This window comes from Corythoichthys intestinalis, chromosome 9 (assembly GCF_030265065.1).
Source record: "Corythoichthys intestinalis isolate RoL2023-P3 chromosome 9, ASM3026506v1, whole genome shotgun sequence".
Lineage (NCBI taxonomy): Eukaryota > Metazoa > Chordata > Actinopteri > Syngnathiformes > Syngnathidae > Corythoichthys > Corythoichthys intestinalis.
In genome coordinates this window covers 6,185,140-6,207,549 of record NC_080403.1, presented here as the reverse complement: position 1 = coordinate 6,207,549, position 22,410 = coordinate 6,185,140, and the positions used below count along the sequence as shown (strand labels likewise).

General features: G+C 37.7%; 1 protein-coding gene across 1 annotated transcript in view; it reads right to left on the bottom strand.

Moving 5' to 3' along the window:
* Positions 1–7,621: 7,621 nt before the first annotated feature.
* LOC130921538 (testis-expressed protein 264) overlaps positions 7,622–22,410 on the bottom strand; it is a 65,613-nt gene continuing 50,824 nt past the window's right edge. Inside the window, 2 exon segments of the mRNA XM_057845562.1 lie at positions 7,622–7,629; positions 7,699–7,861. Coding sequence (XP_057701545.1) covers positions 7,622–7,629; positions 7,699–7,861 — 171 coding nt within the window.

The following is a 22,410-nucleotide window of genomic DNA, read 5'->3' as shown; positions in this document are numbered from 1 at the left end:
TTAAATGTTAAAAAAAAGCTTTTTTTTTTTTTTTTATAATGCTCTTAACAAATCATTCAAACACTTATTCCCACAAAAACTGCTAAATATACCTAGAAACAAAATTAAGCATGCATACAAAATATTAGCTCAAACAAAAACGTACCTTATGTTGGTCTTAACAGGGAGCAGCAATCAGTTATATCATATTCACCGATGCCACTAAATGGCAGTTTTTCCACCCAAATCTATAAAACTAAATGCAAACACTTTCAAAACAAACCATTACTACATCACTCTAATTAAACGAATCCTCGAAGCAAAAAAATTTGATTTGAAGCTTTTTTCTAATCGAATTACTCGAGTTAATCCATTAATTTTTTCAGCACTAAAAAAAATGCTAATATGAAAATAGTCATACAGCATCCTCATACTGTACTTTTTAGAAATAAAATCAAATGTTATCCATGTATTTATAAGAATAATGCTGCAAGATGAATGAAATAAAGTTTTAGGTGATCATAGTTTGTTGTGTGTTTATGGTGCACAGTATTAGGTACTTATGATGAGTGGGCCATCATTGCACATTTGTACTATTCTTATCAAGTATTGGTTCAAAGTTATTAAGTTGCATTTAGATTATTCACAACTCTATTGTGTCTGGTAGAAGTTACTTGATTTACAAATATGGCTCGTTGCCTGCAGGGTCACTCAGTTTCATTTTATCATTGTGCTCATGACCTGATATTAAAGAAGAGAAAAAACTCTGAAAATGCCTTCATGTTGACAGATCATATTCGACAAGGGTCCAACTGGAAAATGGAGGAAATTGGATTTGTAATAGTCACTTCTGTGTTGCGCAGTGGCTAGTTATTTGGGATTCCAGGGTTCCACACAAACATTTTTTTATCAGGAGCACAGTGGCTCCTAAATTAAAATTTTAGGGCCGCATGCAGAATATTCAGGGGTGCATACTGTAAATCAACATGCAAAGTTTTCTTCTAATTTTCACTGTTTAGCCGATAAATACTTTCGTAATAAATGCATGAAACTACAAATTTATGAATCAATGATTTATTTTCGATCAGTTTTGACATCAACCAGTATATTGGTTAGAAATTAGGTTAACATGGGAATTTTTTTTAAGGGGACCCTGCTCTAACATGGATGCAGAGTGTCTCATTCATGACCAAAAATAAATAAATATAAAAAAGAAGTGTAAAAAAAAAAAAGCATAATCTAAAAATAGTCATGGGTTTAAGAAAATGTGTAATCTTAACCTTGCCGTGACAGTCTCTTCACTGTCTGAGCCGGACATATTACTACCCCCACCCCATCGGCGTCCTCTGAAACAGTGCTGATGGTATTGTTGGAAATAGTCACTTATTGTACTTTTTGCCATTGTTAGCAAACGCTAATAATGTTAGCAAGCGCTTAGGTTGCCGCCTTTCAGAAATAGAAATACGGGACGTGTAACGTGTAACATGTAACATGTAAAAATGCCTGCAGCATAAGACACTCTAAAACATAGGCAAAGGAGTATGTGTAAATATTTTCTCCGTGACCATTTGAAAAATAAACATTTTTGTGAAAGTGCATTCCTGTGGAAAGAAATTTCATCAGATTCAAGTTCAAAGACTGATATTTACAGTATATACAAGTTAAAAAATAGCCCTCTGAGAAATTCATAGTTGATTGAAAGTTCATATACCGGTACTTTTAGACCAGGAGAGGTCAAGCAGCTCTTGGAAAGCGCAGGTGTTTTGTTGCAAAGTACCCATTCAGTGCGTTCGTGAAAAGTTAGTTTTTCACAAATATTTGATTGAAATCAGATATGTAAATACTTAAGCTTATACTCTGAAAAAATGCTCTATCTAAAAAAAGTCTGTGAACCTCTAATTACAGTAAAACAGGAGTTTGGTCTTCAATACTTAAAAACTCACCGCAACTATGCTTACCACTGCAGCACAATAGAATTCTGTCTTAATAATTACAGAAAGCATGCTTCTTATAGACGTTGTTGTGTATAAAAAGTAATTATTTTACACTGATATACAGGGGTCCCCAAACTTTTTCCTGTGAGGGCCACATAACTTTTCCCTTCTCTGATGAGGGGCCGGGGTCAGTTTGTAACGGAAAAAGTGTGACGATTGTAGGAGTGCCGAAATGTCAAAATGTATTGCTTTTCAGAAAGCCAAAATCAAATAACCCTTTCTGGATTCTTCACGGAACAAAAGCAAATAAAATAACAATATGATATGATATGATATGATATGATATGATATGATATGATATGATAATAAATATTATAACACTATCAATTAAATAGATAACCAAATAACCCTCTCTGGGTTCTTCACAGAAAAAAGACAGGAAATAAATAGCACTATTGAAAAAAATAAATAAATCAATATGTGCTCTGGTATTGTTCAGGGGGCCGGACCAAATGTGGAGGCGGGCTATAGTTTGGGGACCCTAGATTAGTACATCGACTGATCAATGCAAAATGATGAAGGCATTTCTTTTCTTTCATCCATGAACAAGGTGGCCATCATAATAAATTGAGAAAATTGAGATGATGACAGAAGTCTCACGCAACCTCCAAGTTGTGTGGAGTTCAATAGCAGGCCTCTTTTTAATTGAGCAAAAAAAACAAAAACAACAACAACAAAAACCTTCTGCTGTTCCCGTCAAATGGACTTTTTTTTTTTTTTTTTTTACGCATTGCATAATAAGACGCGCTTCATACAGCAGCGACTGCAGTAAATACTCCCTTAGAAGCATTCAAATCTCATGAGGATAAATTAGTGCCAACAAGAATAGCATTAAATATCTTGTGCATCTTTTAAATTGAAAGTAAGTTTTCCATATGGCATCAGTCTTGCTGCTAACAGCCTATGGGAGAGTGGATGGCAGGACACATACACAGAAGGCTGTTGTGTCTGGTCTTTTCATTAACACTTGAAAAGGTGTTAATAACACGCACTGTTGTTTGTTTCTATTTTTTTTTTTTTTAAGCAGTATTGGAAACATTGTCCAAAAATGCCTCAGGTGAAGGTTGCAACAACTAATCGATTAAAATCGTTTAATAAATTAGTTGCCAGCAAATTTGATAATTGATTTTTGCCGGCAGCTATGAGAAATCCCGTTTGGGTCCTTGTTTATGTGTAATGTGAGGCTTCTACCACTCCGAGTGATCAGAGCAAGAGAAAGAAAGTTCACTGCTACACTCAGGTTGGGTTGCTGCTGAATCAGTAATATTAAGAAGTGTGGAGAGTTATATTTTCTTTTGTGTTGTTAGATCCAGTGTGCCTCTTTCAGAGGTGAGTAAATTAAAGCCAACTGTATTTTTTGTATTCTTTATTGATGATACGTTACTACTTAGCACAAAGCAGTAAGCTAGTTCGCAATTATGCCAATCAATGTCTTAAGTGTTCATTTGTATCGTGTTTTGGGGAAGCCTATTAGCACTTCTGTTAATGTTGGACGGTAAGGTTGGCTTATTATAAAGAAACCACACCATTCCTATAACAGCATAGATTCCCGGTTCTGCACAAACCCAAACTGTAAATTGTCATACAAGAAAGTATGCATTGAAATTGGATTTGGATTGCATTTATGAACAACTGCTTGAGAACCAAACTGATTCATTACAGTCTGCCTCCTCCTTATTCGATTTTGTTGTTTAGTTTGTTTAAAGAAAATAAATTAGTCATTGACACAATTTATAGTGCTTTCAGTGGTTTGCCCACAAGAAATAAAATGTCAATCAGCAGCCCTATTTTTTACTTGACTTTTGTCCAATTTGTGTACTGAGAAATTCTTTTTATGATTCATTCATAAAACCTTTATTAAAAACGTGAGCAAGTTTTATGTACTTAAAGCAGTACAGTTGTAGACTACAATTAAGTCAGAAAGCTGTAATAAAATATTATTTTTGAAGGACAAAGTCATCAATTTTGTCATCATTGTTACTTAAAACATGCCTAAAATAACTTCAAGTGAAATTGTGAAGGTAACTGTATTTTATTCGATTAATCGTTTAATTAATCGTCCGATTAAACAATTATAAAAATAATCGTTAGTTGCAGCCCTACCTCAGGTCAACTATCAAGGCTCGTTCGTAGACTTCATAATGGTATTGATGGGTCAGATCGGTCATGCACTGCGCCTCGCATTCAATTAGGGGGCTGCCCACATCAAGAGGAGCTATTCACAAACACGCACACAGCGATTTAACGCCAGATTTCTGTTGAAAAGGTACGAAAGCTGGACCGCATACAAACAGGAAGGATTGTCTTAGGAGTGATTTGTTCGAGGATTCAAGGTAATTATTATATTTTTCGTACCATGCATACATTTTGAAACGTTGTGAAAAAAATCAATGTAAGAAATTAGCCGCTACTGCCTTGGCATCATAGTTCGCAATATTTATGTAATATTAATGCTAACTGCATTTTTTTTTTTTTTTTTTTTTTTTTGCTTTTCACAAAGAATCGAAACTGTTTTAAGTCCATATCTATATTTACTCACAAGAATTTTCACCGGAAAAGCTTTGTTTACAAAAGGCGGCCGCTAGCTGGATTCACTAACAGACTAGCATTGTACTTCGACATATTTACGTAAAATAAATGGTAACTGCACTTTTTTTTTTTTTTTTTGCTTTTAACCTAGAATTGAGACTGTTTTACATCCATATCTGTAAAGAATTTGGGGATTTAAGCATTTATTCACAAGAATTTTCACCGGAAAAGCTCGGTTTACATAAGGCGGCCGCTAGCTACATTTACTACCAGACTAGGATTGTACTTCGACATTATTACGTAAAATACATGCTAAGTGCACGTTTTTTTTTTTTTTTTGCTTTTAACCAAGAATCGAGACAGTTTTACGTCTATATTCATGAAGAATTCAGGGATTTAAGGATTTATTCACAAGAATTTTCAACGAAAAAAGCTCTTTGTCTGTGAATCCACTCGGTCGACTTTGATGGCCTCGCCAACAATGCAGGCCCCCTACTTATTGGCCCGCGACCTATGTCCCGTCAGTACATTGTGAAGTCTATGGCTCGGTGTCACATTCAAAGTTTCAACAGATCACTAGTTGTTGCTGGTGCCCCCAAAAAAGAAAAATGGAAATAAGCCAAGTCACAGTGAACGAGATGCGTATTCAATCTTGAAAATGATTTTTAAAAATAATAATTAAAAGAAATCTATTTCTAGATTAATAATGTAAAGCAGTGGTGTCCAAACTTTTCCACATAGGGCCGCAGTGGGTGCTGGATTTCATTCCTACAAAACAAGACGACATCTTTTCACCAATCTGGTGTCTCACAAGTGTAATCAGTTGATTGCAGTCAGGTGCTGCTTGTTTTAGCAAAAACTTCATTGGTTAAACTGTCAGTGCTCGATTGGTAAGAACTAAAACCAGGACCCACAGCAGCCCTTGAGGACAGGTTTGGACACCCATGATGTAAAGTGTATATACACACATATACAGTGCCATTTTTAACTATAAGCACCTGAATATTAGCCAAACCCACCAAATTCTAAAAGAAAAACGCATTTGTTGATACAATATGTAAAGCATATACAGTATATAAATCTACTGTAAACGTGAAGTGTCCATGTACAGCTCATTAGCACAGAGTGCTCTCTAACTAAATACAGGGTGACTCCAAAAAAATGAGAATTGAAAGAGTGATGGAAGAAAAAACTTTTATTCAAAATTGAAACCTTAAAACCTGCCATTTAAGAAAAACTGATGGAATGTTAGTCTAATTTTTCTTTTATTATCTATTGTTTGAGATAAAAGAAAATTTTGACTAAAATATAAGTGTAGACAAAATGAACTCAATACAACTATGATGGAATGCTTATTTAAAAATGACTTTGTTTATGCATGAATGAACTCTTAAAATTTGCTGTTGATAACTGTTGAAAAAACAGAAATTTTTGCATATTGGCAGACATGAGCAAGTGGCAGCACTGTGAGACAGTGACCTTGAGTAAGCAAACAATGTGGCATTTTAGTACCTATGGTGAATTCGGGACGAAATTCATAGTATCCCAGATCAGACAAGGAATAAATGAAGACTCTCCACAGCAGATTTCAAGAATGCATTCGTACAGGGGGACGCCTTTTAAAGAATGTCTTTTTTTTTTTTTTTTTTAATCCCATCATTGCTTCTTAAATGGCATGTTTTGTTTTTTTGTGTATACAGTGCTGCTCAAAAGTTTGTGAACCCCCTCAACATTTTGGAATTTTCTATTATTTCAACCTGATTTCCTAATCAATCAATTCAGTAGTTTTTTTTTTGTTTTTTTAACAGTTGTGTTGTCGAGACTAAATTAAAAAGAGTTTTCATCAACTGATGTAGGTGCAAAATTGAACTGTTTGGTCACAACCAAAACCGCCATGTCTGGCGAAAAGTCAACACTGCATACCACCAAAAGAACCTTCTCCCAACAGTGAAGCATGGAGGTGGGAATGTCAAGATCTGGGCTTGCTTTTCATCCTCAGGACCTGGACAACTCCACATAGTCCAGGGAATCATGAATTCTGAGGAATATTGTCAAATCCTAGAACATAACCTGACGCCATCTGTTTTGAAGTTAAAGCTTGGCAGAAGGTGGATCATGCAACATGATAATGATCCAAAGCATTCCAGCAATACAACCAAGGAATGGCTGAAAAAGAAGAAGATTCGTGTTCTGGACTGGCCCAGTCAAAGTCCTGACCTAAATCCCATTGAAATGCTGTGGCGGGACCTGAAGCGAGCAGTTCATGCCAGACGCCCACCAAACCTCTCTCAACTGACTGCGTTCTGCAAGGAAGAATGGGCAAAAATCCCCCAAAGTAGATGTGAGAGGCTGATTAGTCACTACAGAAACCGTTTGGTTGAGGTAATCTCTGCAAAAGGAGGCGCAATATCCTATTAACTGAAGGGGTTCACATACTTTTGCACACATGATATCTGAGTTTTTAATAAATCAACCACTTTTGTTAAATAAAGAATGACAATATAACTATTTCTTTTGTTTCAGTCCATTATTTGGAATGTCAGTATTGTGGATTTGGGTATAACTTAACATTTAATAAGGTTATTTTAGTTTTTTTTACAAAAAATCTGACCATCGCTGTGGGGTTCACAAACTTTCGAGCAGCACTGTATGTTGTTCTTTATTCGTACTGGGGTGTGTGTGTTGTTTGAAGTTATCGAAGCTTGTGGCCAATATGTATGCGCCAGGTGCATTCAAGTGAATAGAAGCATGTCTCGCCTTCAATATAGCATCACTTTCCTTCCTTCTTGCCCAGATCTTCTTTCTGTAGGAATCCCCAATTTATTGACCGACTCTCGACCTTTTATGGTTTGAAAAAAAGGTGATTTTGTACAACAAAGGCCTACTGAATGTAGAGCCTCAAAAGCCTATCAAGCCTAGCAGGTCTCAGTGCATGGTGTCCTTTGATCAAAAAAAAAAAAAAAAAAAAAAAAAAACACAATGTGCAGAGGGTAGTCACCAAAATCTTTTGCCTAAATTGTTCACAGAATGCAATGCAGTAATGCAACCCATAAGCGACTTTAATGTGCCTTTGCAATAATGATTAATGAAACATTAAGTGTGTTTTTGTTTCTGTGATTCTACTGAACTGCCTCAGATGTGTTCAGAAAAAGGTTCAACTAATACTCCGTTTTTTTCTTTCCTGAAGAGAACATACCTGAGATTTCCCTGTTAGACTTGAATTTTTCTTGTTCTGAAAGCTTTTCTGCTAGACGGACTTCAGGAACATAGAAGTCTTCCTGCTGGGCCAATGGAGCCATGAAGTGGATCAGATCGCCACCGTAGATCTCGAGGAATGGGTGCGCACACAGCTTTCTCTCCTGTGACAATATTATTGTATTGTTTGTGAGAACAGTATCTGCTGCTAACTCTTTCTTTTAATCACATGTAGTAGGCAATTATAAATTAATTATCCGCACATTATAACTTAAAAAGTGGAAACTCATGATACAAAATCAATCCATTTCATGACCAAGCTCGTAACGTGAATGTGCTTTTATATTGAATGTATTTTCTTCAGAAAAAAATAAGTGAATTCCAGTTAATGTGCGCAACACTTTCAATGACCAGAGGTGGGTAAAGTAGCCAAAAATTGCACTCAAGTAACAGTAGCTTTACTCCCAAATAATATTACTCAAGCAAAGGTAAAAGTAGTTGTCCAAAAAATGTACTGTAAAAAAGTATTTGATGAAAAGAATACTCAAGTAATGACTAACAGTGTAAGTAACTACTAATATTTTTGTTGAATTTTTAAAAAAAAAAATTTTAACAATGGTATTTTTTTTTAACATAAAGTTATCTATATGAACTGTTGTTATAATAACACTGTACAATAACCCATTACGTAACCACATTATGACAAAGAAATATATATATATCCGAATTCCGAAGAGAGAAAAAAATTACATAAATGAAGCATTATTCATCCAAAGAGCATAAGTGCGCTCTCATGGAGAAAACAGTTCAGTAGTTTGAATAGTGAAGAGTTCCTTCATAATTACTATTTTGAAATTAAAAGAATCATATCTCTGGCTATCCATGGTCAGTCGGTGCCAAATAAAAACTGGGAGAGAGGTTAAATCCATGCTTTCGAGTCATGTTGAGGGCATCACTCTATATCAAATACATCATTTTTTACGGTGCTTTAAAGACACATGATTGAACAGGCTCGAGTGAAACTAGAACGGCGAGCTTGTGTCTGATTGGTATCATGGAATCATGTGATTATTGTTGCGACGTCTCATTGGTGAAATCGGTATAGTTACTCTTAGCATCGCTGGCAAAAAAATAACTCTTGTGGAGCCCAAAGTAGTGGAGTAAGAGTAGCATTTTTTCTTCACAAATCTACTCTTGTAAAGGTAAAAAGTATAGCTTAGTAAAACTACTTTTGGAAGTACATTTTAAAAAGTTACTCAAGTAAATGTAACGGGGTACATGTAACTCCCCATGTTACTCCGAAATATTTATCATTTTTAAGGTGAAATAACCTCAAAAAGAAAATAAAAGTATATATTAAAAAAAAAAAAAAAAAAAAAAAGTTATTTTTACGCTTCTACTTTTTACAAAGATTGTTAACACCAGGGGTGAAAGTGGCTAGAAAAAGGTTGCAACAGAGCCAGAATTCTTTTTTTTTTTTTTTGGTTGGGGGGGTCAAACCCCCTTAAACCACAGAAATGCAAAAAAAAAAAAAAAAAAAAAAAGACAAAGTCTGGTTTTACACATGCATTAGGCTCATGTATTACACTTACTGTAACAAGACATACATGAAAAACTGATTCTCATTCAAAATTGTATTTAAAGTAACATACATGAAGAAAATATAAGTACAAAACCTACATTATGCACAGTGAAATGGAATATATTTTTAAGATAACAGAAACATTGACTTTTTCATATTATGATGAAATAAGTAGCCTAACATACTGTATGTAAAGGAACAAAAATACAGTGGTATGAAAAAGTATCCGAACCTTTTGGAATTTCTCACATTTCTGCATAAAATCCCAATCAAATGTGAGCTGATCTTTGTCAAAATCACACAGATGAAAAAACAGTGTTTAACTAAAACCACCCGAACATTTATAGGTTTTCATATTTTAATGAGGATAGTATGCAAAGAATGACAGAAGGGGGAAATATAAGTAAGTGAACCACTTCTGTGTTTTGTATCATTGTCTTGTCGCAGCATCCATCCTCTTTTTAGCTTCAACTGTCCGACAGATGACCTCAGGTTTTTCTGCAAAACATACTGATAAACGTTTGAATTCATTCTTCCATTAATGATTGCATGTTGTCCAGGCCCTGAGTCAGCAAAACAGCCCCAAATCATGATGCTCCCTCCATAATGCTTCACGGTGGGGATAAAGTGTTGATGCTGGTGAGCTGTTCCATTTTTCCTCCACAGGTGACGTTGTGTGTTACTCCCAAACAATTCAATTTTGGTTTCATCAGGCCACAAAATATTTTGCCAAAACTTCTGTGGAGTGTTCAAGTGCCTTTTTGCGAACATTAAACGAGCAACAATGTTTTTTTAGACAGCAGCGGCTTCCTCTGTGGAGTCCTCCCATGAACACCCTTCTTGGCCATAGTTTTACATGCAGTATAGTTGATGTGCGCACGGAAATATTGGACTGTGCCAGTGATTTTTGCAAGTCTTTAGCAGACACTATAGGGTTCTTTTTTACCTCTCTTAGTATTCTGCGCTGAACTGTTGGCGCCCATCTTTGGTGGGGGGCCAGTCCTCAGGAGAGAAGTAGGAAACTTCTCTGTCGATTGATGAACGTCCAGACTTTTAGAAATGGTTTTGCATCCTTTCCCAGCTTTACACAAATCAACAATCCTTGATCGCAGGTCTTCACACAGCTCTTTTGACCGAGCCATGAATCCAATCAGACAATGCTTCTCATCAAGACATTTCTTACCAGGTGTGTGTTTGATAGTGGGCAGGGCATCTTTAAACCACTCATCAGTGATTGAGCACTGACTGATTAAGACCTGACTTAAAATGTTTGGTAAAAAGTGGTTTCAATTGCTGTTTAAGTTCACTTACTTATTTTTCCCCCTTCTGCCATTGTTTGCATGCTATCCTCATTAAAATATGAAATGTTTGTGTGGGTTTTAGTTAAAGAAGACACTGTATTTTCATCTGCGCACATTTGATAAAGATCAGATCACATTTGATGGTGATTTTATGCAGAAATGTGAGAACTTCCAAAAAGTTCAGCTACTTTTTCATTCCAATGTAAGTTCAAATTGTACATAAACTATCCTGCCAAATGTTTTACATTTGAGACAAGCATTTCTTTACCTCACTGCAGTAAAACAAATTGTTTAAAACCTTATTGTGTTCAATCTAACTTGTTATATTTGTTTTACCACGAGAATTGCATGTAATGCTTAATGTATCATTTATGATACAAATTCGAGAACATACTGTATTTATACAAATTAACTGAGAAAAATGTTTGTTTGTTTTTTTTAATTAAATTTAAGGACCACAAAAAGCTTTCAAATTGAAAAAATCTGAATTTTCTGTTCATTATTTCTGGGGTCAGGCATTATCGGGGTAACATGATGTTTTGAACCCCTCCATCAGATAAAATAAAATAAGTCTCTCCAACTCTTTCCTTTCTCTCAAAGATCTGATAAATTTTCCGTTGCTTTGCCCCTTTTTTTTTTGCATTAATTAAACAAGCTTGTTCTTTTTTTGTTCCAGAAAACATGTGCATTTGAACCAATCAAAGCTAACTATGCATGCTGATCACATGTCAGTTTGTCAGACAATCGCACATCGACGCGACTCGTCAAACTCAGATATCTGCTGCAGCTGTGTAGCTCTATGCTGTACGTGGAATAAATAAATAATAAATATCAGTGGAAATGGATGACACTACTCAAGCACTTTATTATGCTTGCTGTTAACACTTACGTATGTAAATCTGACGTTAGTAGATTGTTTTCCTCTTGGAAATGCCCGTGTGGCAGCGAGGCAGGTTGATTTTAGCATAGGGTTTTGACAGTTGCTGTCATATTTTCGGGATCAAAGCACCGTTCCGCCCAGTTCCGGCGCCGAATCTCTTACCGTAACACTGTTCCGGACCGTTCCGGCCCACTTTCACACCGGGCTAACACGCACACCCACACAGCAGGGACAACGATGATGAGGCAAGAGGTGGGCAGATGCATGGATTCCGTTGACGCAAGATGCTCATATGCCGAGGAACTAGGACACTCAAAGCAAGAAAGCAGCTTTTCTAGCGCTGGTATAGTGGAAAACTGCTCGCATAATGACTCATTTTTTCTCATGCCGATGTTCGTACTGTCCACCGTATAGTAATGTGTACGATAGAGTTGATATTTTGCACAGTGTAAAATTACATTACAATGCGAGTCTTTTTTTTGCTACTCCAGTTGGCTTTAGTGTTGTAAAGATGTAATTAATTTATTGCTGTAACACTTTGAGAAATGTCCCCCCAAAAAAATTTACTCAGCAAATCAACTTAATCAAACTCATCTAAATTTCATAAAGCTGCTTCCCCATTTTCAATAACCAGCAGATGCGGCTGAAGTGTGAGCATGCAAAATTGTTAATCTAGGTCTGGACTGTTGTTGAAATGAGTTTGTATAGCACCCATTGTGTGAGTGTGTGTATTTACAGTACCCAACAGGTGCTGTCTCAAGGCAGAATATAACAAGTCTGCTGTCTCAAATGCCAATTTAACCTGCGAAAATCCAAACTTGTATTCCCCATTTTTCTCAACTGTGTCAATCAACCAGATGCTCACATAAAGAACACTGCTCCACTTCTCAACATTCATTAACCTTTTATACGCCACAATATTGTTATTCTGCTTATGCACCGCAGATGTCGGTAACTTCCACAGTTTTGGCATACGCTAAATTTTTGACATGGTGCAGCTGTAGTGTAACATGCAATTATAGCCGATTACATTGAAGGTCATCATGTACAAATGTTGTTTTAATGAAAATCCTACAAAGATTTAACCCTTCAACTACTCCCATCGAACTGGTACGTGGAGTAAATTCCACATCCATATAGTATTTCACGTGGCCCACTTTACATTATCATCTGACTCAATAATAACTGCAATCACACACAAAATGATGGCAGACAGTGTGTGGATATATTACTATAAGTGTGTATGTTTTATGTCACCACCTGACTGACTAATAAAATATACTAGCGTTGAGAGAAGGTGAAGGACAGCGAAAAGGACATTAAGGGGAAAAAAAAAACATTTTTTAAGATGTTCAAAACTGGACGATGAACAATGAGATTCAAAACAAAATCCATATTCTTTATCCTTCAAGGATGATAAAGGCTGGAGATCAGACAGAAAATCATGACAGACTGTCTTTAGATACTTGGGCTTTTTAGCGAGAGGAATGAATCTGCTCATTTAACAAATGAAATCTTTTTTATTTTTTTCATTTTTAAATGGGTGGTCTGGAGATAAGGAATTACGTGCAAGTGTCCAACAGTCAAAGGGTTAACCATATTGTTTTTTTTTTTTTTTTATTTTTTATTTATTGCTAAACAAACGTAACAAAGCAGAGTGTACAGCAATGTTTAAGCATTAAATTTACAGTATTTCAAGATTTGTTTTACATTCACTTGCTTCCAGATAACAAAACCACACATTGCAGTGTAATGTGACCTGCAATGTACTACAGTATACTGTATCTGTGTCAGACATAAGGCCGTTTGCCGGAACATGGACAGTTCACTTCTTTTCAGCTATGCAGAGTGAGCTGGCGCAGTCATTCGAGGTGAACTTTAAAACCAAACTGAACAATGTCACGTTCCAACAACAAGGCTTAAAGAAAAAAAAAAAAAAAAAGAGAGAAAATACACGCTATAAGCACACCTTATTGTTTAACAATACACTATTTACAATGTGAGTTTTTGTGTGATTCACACCAGTCTCTCAAAAGTAAGTGGTGATAACCACAAGTCTCACGCCGTCGCATTCAACATTTTAGCCTCTGCGAAGAAGAAAAAGTGAGGAGTACTACAGAGTATGCTGTGGTCTTATGATATCTGGATCATTAACTTCTGCACTCTGAAGTACAAAACTACGCCTTGTATTCAGACAATAATGCCTACCGCAAATGATATGTAATTTTGACTACGTTGCTGGGCAGTAAATTAAAGTGTAATTAGAGGTGGGTAGAGTAGCCAAAAATTGTTAGCCTGTTTGTTATGTCGGAGGCAGTTTCCCAATAACGAAGGTTTAATACGATATCAGCAATTGTCTGACCTCCACAAGGTAAGAACTTATCCTTTTTGTACTTGAAAGTAGTGCTGTCCCTACTAGTCGATGTAGTTGACGTCATTGATGACGTAAATGCTTCGACGAGCACAACATCCCGTCAACGGTTAAAGAAGGGTAAAAAAAATATATGCGTGGAAAGTTGAGAATTTTGGACGCTCGGAATGCAAGCGAGGGAAACCGGCACAAAGCCAAAAAAGCGCACTAGAGTGGCCAAAACATTGACTTATTCCAACGAAACAAAGGAGGGTATACTGTTGTGTCCTGTGTCTTCAATGCCAAGCTTGGTTACACGTCGGCCGTGAATGAACTCCTAAAGCAACGTCACCCAGTTGTAATTTTGGAAGACGACAGGAGACAACAAGCTGGCAGATCGTAACTCCATCTAACTAACTAACGACATGTTTTATTGGAGTTGCTAAGCCTGTCGCAATATCAAATGAGTCCATTTATCACACGGTAAACAAAAATGAGGGCGGTAATTTTCATGGCTACATTTTATCAACGCGCGTGTGTGTGTGTATACATGTATGCGTGCGTGTTGATGGCATATGAGACTACAGTTCACTTCACAGACGTTTATTACGCCATAGTATTCAAATTCAGACATACAAAATAAGGAAACGCATCTATCTTAAACACTCTAAACATTAGCATTGCTACATTAAGGCTAATGGGGAAAAAAGACAACTTACTTTAGCGTGCTATAGAACATTGACAGTCTTCTCCAAAACGCCAATGTGACACTTCAAACATGAAACATCACTGGTTACCAGCATTTCTAAATGAAAAAGCAATGACGAAAAGTGCTTTTTATGCGGCGTGTAAAGATTACGGTTAGCGGCTTAGCGAATGTGCTTCCAGTGAACATTTAAAAATAAAAGCACGTCATGTGCATCATATGAATAACAACTTCTGGAGTTATTCCCACATACCTCAGAATTCAGATTCTACACTAAGAATAGCTTTAAAATGACACCCTCTATAAAAAATCTGATTGGCAATGAATAATTATTATAATAATATTATATATAGTAGTATACTATATTATTAATGCTAGATATTTTTTTAAGAATTGTTTTGAATCATTTTGAAAAGGCAAAGGCAGTGTTCTGAATCTGTTTACATTCCATTCTTTTGCACTAGTTAATGCTATCAGCATTCCACCTCATTGTTTATTTGTGATTTATTAATGTTATTTACGTATTTATTTGTACTTTAGTAAATAATTGAAGTGTTCCAAAAAATTTTTGTGAATTAATATGCGTCAACAAAAATGTAATTGCTTAATTAGTAAAAAAATAAATAATATATTAGATTAGTCGACTAATCGTAAAAATAGTCGGCTGACTAATCGGGAGAAAATTAGTCGTTTGGGACAGCTCTATTTGACAGAGGTGGGTAAAGTAGCCAAAATTTTTACCCAAGTAAGTGTAGCATTACTTCAAAATAATATTACTTAAATAAAAGTTAAAGTAGTCATCCAAAAAATGTACTCAAGTACACATAAAAAGGTATCCAGTCAAAAGAATAATCAAATAATGAGGAACATTGTGAGGAATTGCTTTCTTTCTTTTTTTTTTTTTTTTTTTCTTTCAGCACAAATTTATCTATATGCACTGTTGTTAAAATGTAACGGTTCAATAACCCATGACATAACCACATTAAGCCAAAGAATACAAAATTAAAAAAAAAAAAATGAATTCAGGTGGGAAAAAAAAAGACAAAATGAAGTCTTATTTGACAAATAGCGTTAGTGCCCTCTAGGGGAGAAAATAGTTTCTAGTTTGAATAGTGAATACTGTGGTTCCTTCTTAGTTACTATTATGAAACTAAAAGGATCATATCTCCAGTTTTCCGTGATCAATCGGTGCCAAATAAAAACTGGGAGAGAGGTTTAAATCCGCGCTTTCGATTCATGTGGGCAGCGTTCTATGTTAAATATTTCATTTTTTAAGGTGCTTTAAAGACGCCACGTGATTGAAAAGGCCGGCGTGATCATAGAACGGCAAGCTTGTATCTGATTGGTGGAATGTAATGTGATTATTGTTGCGACTCATTGGTGAAATTACTAGTGTTACTCATGGCATCGCTGGCAAAAATATATATATATATATATATATATATAATAAATCTAATTTATAGAATAAAGAGGAAAAATGTAACGACTCTTGCGTAGCCCAAAGTAGCAGAGTACGAGTTTCTTCTTCACAATCTATTCAAGTAAAAGTAAAAAGTATGGCTTGGTAAAACTACTCTTAGTAGTACATTTTTAAATTAAATAAGTAAATGAAATGGAGTACATGTAACGCATTACCACCCATCTCTGTATGTCGTATGGGAGTAAGCTGAACCAGCCGATTGTATTTACACATTATCGTGAACTACCTAAATATTGTCACATTACTAGACTTTAGGACATGTCTGAAAGGAGCTTCAGTGTCTTGGCAGTGTCTACTTGGCCATACCATACTGAACAGCCAGGACACAGACATGCTAAGTGGTTTCTATGTCATGTCAGGTTCTGTTTTAGTTCCTGTGATTGTCTTCACATTTGACCTCTTTGCTATAAGTGGTATCGTAGTTGTTGGAATCTAAGAAATAAGAAAAAGACAAGGAGAAATTAATCAACACACGTGTGGAGTCGTACCTCTATAAGGCACCTATGGATTTTTTTTCCTACAAATGCTGGTTCAGATTAAGATTTGATTTATGTTTGCACTGAATACAGTCATATTTCTTGATTTGATGCAGGGGAAAAGTAACAGTATAAGGACATTCATTCCAACGTGTTTTAAAATTGGATGGCATGGTGATCAAGTGGTTAGCAAATACACCTCACAGTTCTGAGATCAAGGGTTCAATCCCAGGTTCCGGTCTTTTTGTGTGGAGTTTGCATGTTCTCCCCATGCCTCCGTGGGCTTTTCTCCGGGAACTCTGGTTTCCTCCCTCATCCCAAGAACATGCACAATAGGGTGATTGAACACTTTACATTGACCCCTCTTGTATCCTGCAATTGGCTGGCAACCGATTCATGGTATACCCCGCCTACTGTCCATAGTTAGCTGGGATGGGCAACAGCACCCCCATGACCATCGTAAGGATAAGCAGCTTGGAAGGATGTTACAAAATTGGTAGCCTTACAGCTTGAATATTACGCCTTTGTTCAAAGTCTAGGTTTCAACACTTCTCCAGTACCTTACCATGAGTGTTTGGAGCCATCAATAATTTCTCATGCCTTTCCAAGACTTTCAACGATCAAGCTTGTTCTATAGCTTCTTGACAGATCCTGGGAGAAAAAGCGTCCCTGCAGGCTCTGCTGATAGTCCATTTTGAATAAAATACAAGTGGAGACAGCAAGGTTATTGAAGAGTGGAACAGAGCTTGCAAGATTCACAAATGCACACACCTACACACATACAAAGTATATTCTTTCTGGAGACAGCTGACTCTTTTCAAGCTGCATCCCATCATCTTTACCACCATCTGTCTCAGCAGTGACATGTCTCGATCTGCCATATGCAGCAACACCCATTTCAGTGATTCCAATGTCAACTATCTTCCTCAGAAGCTTGTGTGGAGTAACATCATGCTAAGATGTGTGCTGCAAAATGCATACTGATGCACATGTAGACACTTGATTGACAGGCAACCCATCTGAAATTGTGAAATATGAAATAAAAGGCTGAATTAAGGGTGCTGGATTGGTAATACAGTGAGTCCATTTCAGTCAGTATTTCTTTTGTTCTAAGTAATAGAAGGTCAGAGAAATTGACTTGAGCAACAGAAGTGAAAGAGGCTTTTTCAGTTCAAATTAACAGACAAGTAGAAATGGTCAAGAAAAGACTGCAGCGTAATAGGACTCTTAAATCTTTACCGAATCACCCTCTTTGTCCTCTACAAGTGCATCCATAATTACTACTTTTAAACTTTAGGATGTGAGCTTTGTGAGGCATTTGCGATAAATGTTTCAAATAAGGATGGGTCCTATAACTACAGTATACATGCATTGAGGTCCTGATCAAAGCCGAATAAGTCTGCTCTGTAAAGTCGCCCATAATGTCAAGCTGTCTCATTTACTCCAGTTCAGCTTCACTCGTCTACAGAAATTACTCCAATCAAATCAAATTTATTTCTATAGCCCATTACAAAAACTAGGAAAGGTCCTAAAAGTGCTTGACAACAACGATACATATAGTTTATTGATAAATAAAAGGTAGCAAAGCATTATACAAATACTTTGAGGGGGAAAAAAACCAAAAACAACACACTCAAAATTGTTCCAACTTTAAAATACTTTCTGTCAAAAGAGCAGGAGAAAAATACACAAGCAGATAATGGTTTCTTGTTCCTGTTCGTTAGAAATGGGGCGAGGGAGGTGTCTTGACAATGTGAAACCGATGACTAGACAGATAAGAGTAAATGAGGGAGATAAATGGTAAAAATAGAAGCCCTTAATCATGGATTGTAGGCTACAAATTGGAAATTAGACAAATCGCAAAATTAACCGGTGAGTTGGCTTGTAATGTTTGTAAATCAGCCAACACTCGAGCATTTCTTATTGATTCAAATTAGTGAGCATTGAAAAGGATTGACTTCACAGTTTGTGATGCTCTTCTCTGTTTTTTGATACACATCTTTTGATACAAATTTTTTTTAAAGTGAGGTTGCCTAGGGACAAGGAAAATGTTGCTGTATTATCAATTACTTGACAAAAAATAGAGACTGGGGACAAGGAAAATGTTGCTGTATCATCAATTACTTGACAAAAAATAGAGACCCCAGGAATTTGCAATCACTGAATTTAAAGTGCCTGTGACAGCATTAAAAAAAAAAAATCTTAAATTGCATTATTATGTGAATTAGAATCATATTTTGAGACGATTCGACTATATGCAACAATTTGGCAAAGCACAGATGACGAGAAATTATTCTTTTAATCTGCCGTTTAGCCCCTATTAGTTATTATAGCGCTGTAGCGTCCCCAGCTGGATGATCACGTCGGCAGGGTCACGATTTAATCTGATTTAGAATTGAGCCAATGCAGGGGGAAGATTCAGAGCAAATAAAATACGACACAGAGCAGCAAAATGTAATCATTGTTTGAGAGAGAGAAAGAGAGAGAGAGAGAGAGAGAGAGAGAGAGAGAGAGAGAGAGAGAGAGAGAGAGAAACATGGCTGCGAGCCTACGTTCATTTTTTATGCTTGTAAAATATCTCTACAGAGGCAACGCCTGTGTGTATCATCGTTTCTGTTGTTGTTGTCTGTTTTCCACCCGCGATCGGACACTAAGAGCCAGTTGTGCAGTTGTTTGAACGATGTGCTAATGCTAGCGAACGCATGCTAACTGTTTGTGTCATTGCTGTAATAGCAGCTAATTATCATTTATTTACGTTGATGCGAACCTGTTTGGTATCGAGGACGAAATTGATTTGTATTATTTCTATTTTTAGTTTCACTCTTCAAATGATGGCATCATAACCAGTGTTGTCAGTAACGCGTTAGTTAGTAACGCGTTACTGTAATCTGATTACTTTTCTCAGTAATGAGTAATCTAACGCGTTCATTTTTCTACACCAGTAATCTGATTAAAGTTAGTTTCCTTAGTGTCTCTGCATTACTATTTTTTCATTGGCTCATAACATATGTAGAACGAAAAATATTGTCGTCATGTACGAAGAGCATTTTGAATAGAAAATGCTAAAATAAAAGGTTCCCGGTACGTGTTTCCATGACAACCACTTATCTATTTCCTGTTTTGGTCTCGCGTTACGTGTTGTGGGACTGAGGCTGGTGGACATTCGCACCGAGTGCTGAGACGTTGCAAGGGAATGTTGATCTGTGGATATCCATGAATGAAGGTGAGTCTTTTTCCTTCATTCTGGAGGGTATCAGCAAAAGGTTGGACCCCCTACATGCGCGGCCGTTTCGTAGCTTTGCCGTAGCAACAACGAGCAGTCATCGCTCCAAGTTGGCAAGCTTTGTTTACATGATATGCATGTTGCACATTTATGCCGTGAGGTAATGTGTTCGTTTAGCATCTGTGGGATGTGTTGTAAGTCCGATTGAGTGTAAAGTGCTTAGTTACCGCGTGTGTGTTAAGAGGAGTACTTCCGGGTTGTTAATGTGCACGGCTGAACGCGCGTCCGCGCCTGCCACCACCTTTGTGTTTATTGCACTGTACAATCCACTTGTGTGTTGTTGATTATTGTGGCGTCAGTTTGCATTGTTTTACACTGGCACTGATATGCTGTTAACCATAACCCGAAATTCAGAAGTTTTGACATTAGGCTTAATCTTAGAGTTAGCGGGGTTAAATTGGTCGGTGGAGTTGATTTCAACAAATTCCAAGCAGTTTGTCAGATATTTGTTAGATTCAGGGCTCCGGAGTGGCTAAGCTAGCGCGAAATTGTGATATTCCCCTTTAAATTCAATCATCGGAAAGTCAATTACATGTGATGACATTTTTCTGTTGTCCTTCTTATGTTGAGGCGGCAAAGGGAGAAAAATGGGTAAAAAGTAACTGATAGATTACATTTAAAGTAGCTTAGTTACTTTGATAATTAAGTTTAAGGGCCTCCCCGCTTCTGCAGGGTACGCCTGCATTTGCGCAAACTACGCATGCGTAAAAAGGAGAAGCCTCATGTGTTATGTTATCGCCCGCGCGGTTAACTCTCAAGCGGACACTCATTCCTAGCCAGCGGGAAATTTTGCAATTACTACACCTTCTAGACTGTCATTATTTTGTGATCACTGTTTTTTTTCGTGATCATAATTAAAAGCATCACACAGGAGCGAGAGTGGAAGGGAAAGCACACTCTGCTTTTACGAGCAGGTGCCGTGTTGTGATTGAAATAAATCTTTGGTAAATGGTGTTATACTCGTATAGCACTTTTCCACCTTTCAAGGCTCTTAAAGCGCTTGACACTACATCGCCATCCACCTACTGGTGACGCAGCACCAGGAGCAACATGGGGTTCAGTATCTTACTCAAGGATACTTAGACGAGTTCATCAGGGCGGAGAATCGAACCCACAACCTCCAGGTTGGGGGACAACTACTCTACCACTGACCCACGCCACTGACATCATTACTTGGGATGTTACAATCGATGCTCAGTTGCGCTCTCCCCACTTGGAAAATAATGTATAGAAGCACATGGTGTGGCGCTGAGTATATTTCCTGGAAGCAGCAACCAGGACTGCTCGTGCATAAAAGTGGCGATCCTGGAAGTGGCAACAGTTTTGACAGGCAGAAATGTCTGGGAAAAAAACTGATCGCGCACCTCTTTGACTGGGGGTACCATGCAGGTCACTTTTCGGGGTTTAATTTTCCTCTACATATTTTTATATACAGTACTCATGTTCGGTCGGCATTGAGTTGGGAGGGGCCAGCCCAGCAGCTGGCTGATCGGAGACAACTCGGGAGACGAGCTCTGTAAAAAATGCTCATCTCCACCTCATCCGTGATGGGAGGACCCCTAATGGGAACTGAATTGAAGCCTATTATTGAGACGTAGTTTGAAGGTTCAAGAAAAATGTGTGGAAAAGAAAAGAGCAGGAATGCCACGTCGTGATCGTCCGCCTCCATTGTTTACAATGCTGTCATGCCGCACTAAAAACAGTGACGGCATGACGTCCCTTCCCGAGTATCCGAATGTTGTACGGTGACAGCAGTCCATATTAGGCGGCGCGTAGGCTGCGGGTAACATTACCCGCATACTTTATCCTTATAACAACTAATCCGGATAATAGGCATACTAGTGTGGCCGACATGCCGTATAGTCCAACTAATTACACCTTTAAGGCCATTATGCGTCCTAGTGTAGACTTATTCTCGCCTTTTGGACTCATGTCACACATGGCAGCGGGGTTGATTGTCTTCACCGATTGGCCAGCCCCCGGCGGTGAGCAAGTTTCGGCTCATTGCTCCCCTGCTGCAAGCAGGAGTGCTCGTTGCCGGGGACCCAGCAGGAAAATGACCGCCAGACAAGCCGGCCGACGTCGGAGCAGGGGGCTGCTCATGGCCAAACCACGGAAAGCGCACTCTCGCAGGCATGCGAATAGGACCGTCCGGGCTGGATCAGTCAGCCAAACCGGCCGACGTTGGAGCGGGGTTCTGCTCGTGGCCAAGGTGAGGAAAGCGCATTCTCGGCGGGCACACCTTTATCGGCCAACGACCATGGTGTGCGACAAGCCGCTGGTCGTCAACCGTGTGGCCCTCTTGGTTGACTGGGAGTATTTTCACCTACAAAATGCAAGCCACCTCCTTATTAAAACATGTGCCATTATCCCAGTATTTGACTTAATATGAAACATGTAACTTACTCACCTCACAATGGTCCCACATTTGTCTTGTTTTGCCCATTATCTGCAGTGAATGGGAACTTTTTGAAACCCAAAAAGGCTCACAGGCCTCTCCCCGGTGCAGCAACAAAAGCCTGCAGCACATTGGGCTGGCGTGATGTGAAAAATAAACGTAACAATCCGCAAAATCAGCTAAATCCGCAGTCGTTCTGCATACTGTAGCATGGGATGCATACCGAAGATGATTAGCCCCCTGACGTCGCATTTGCA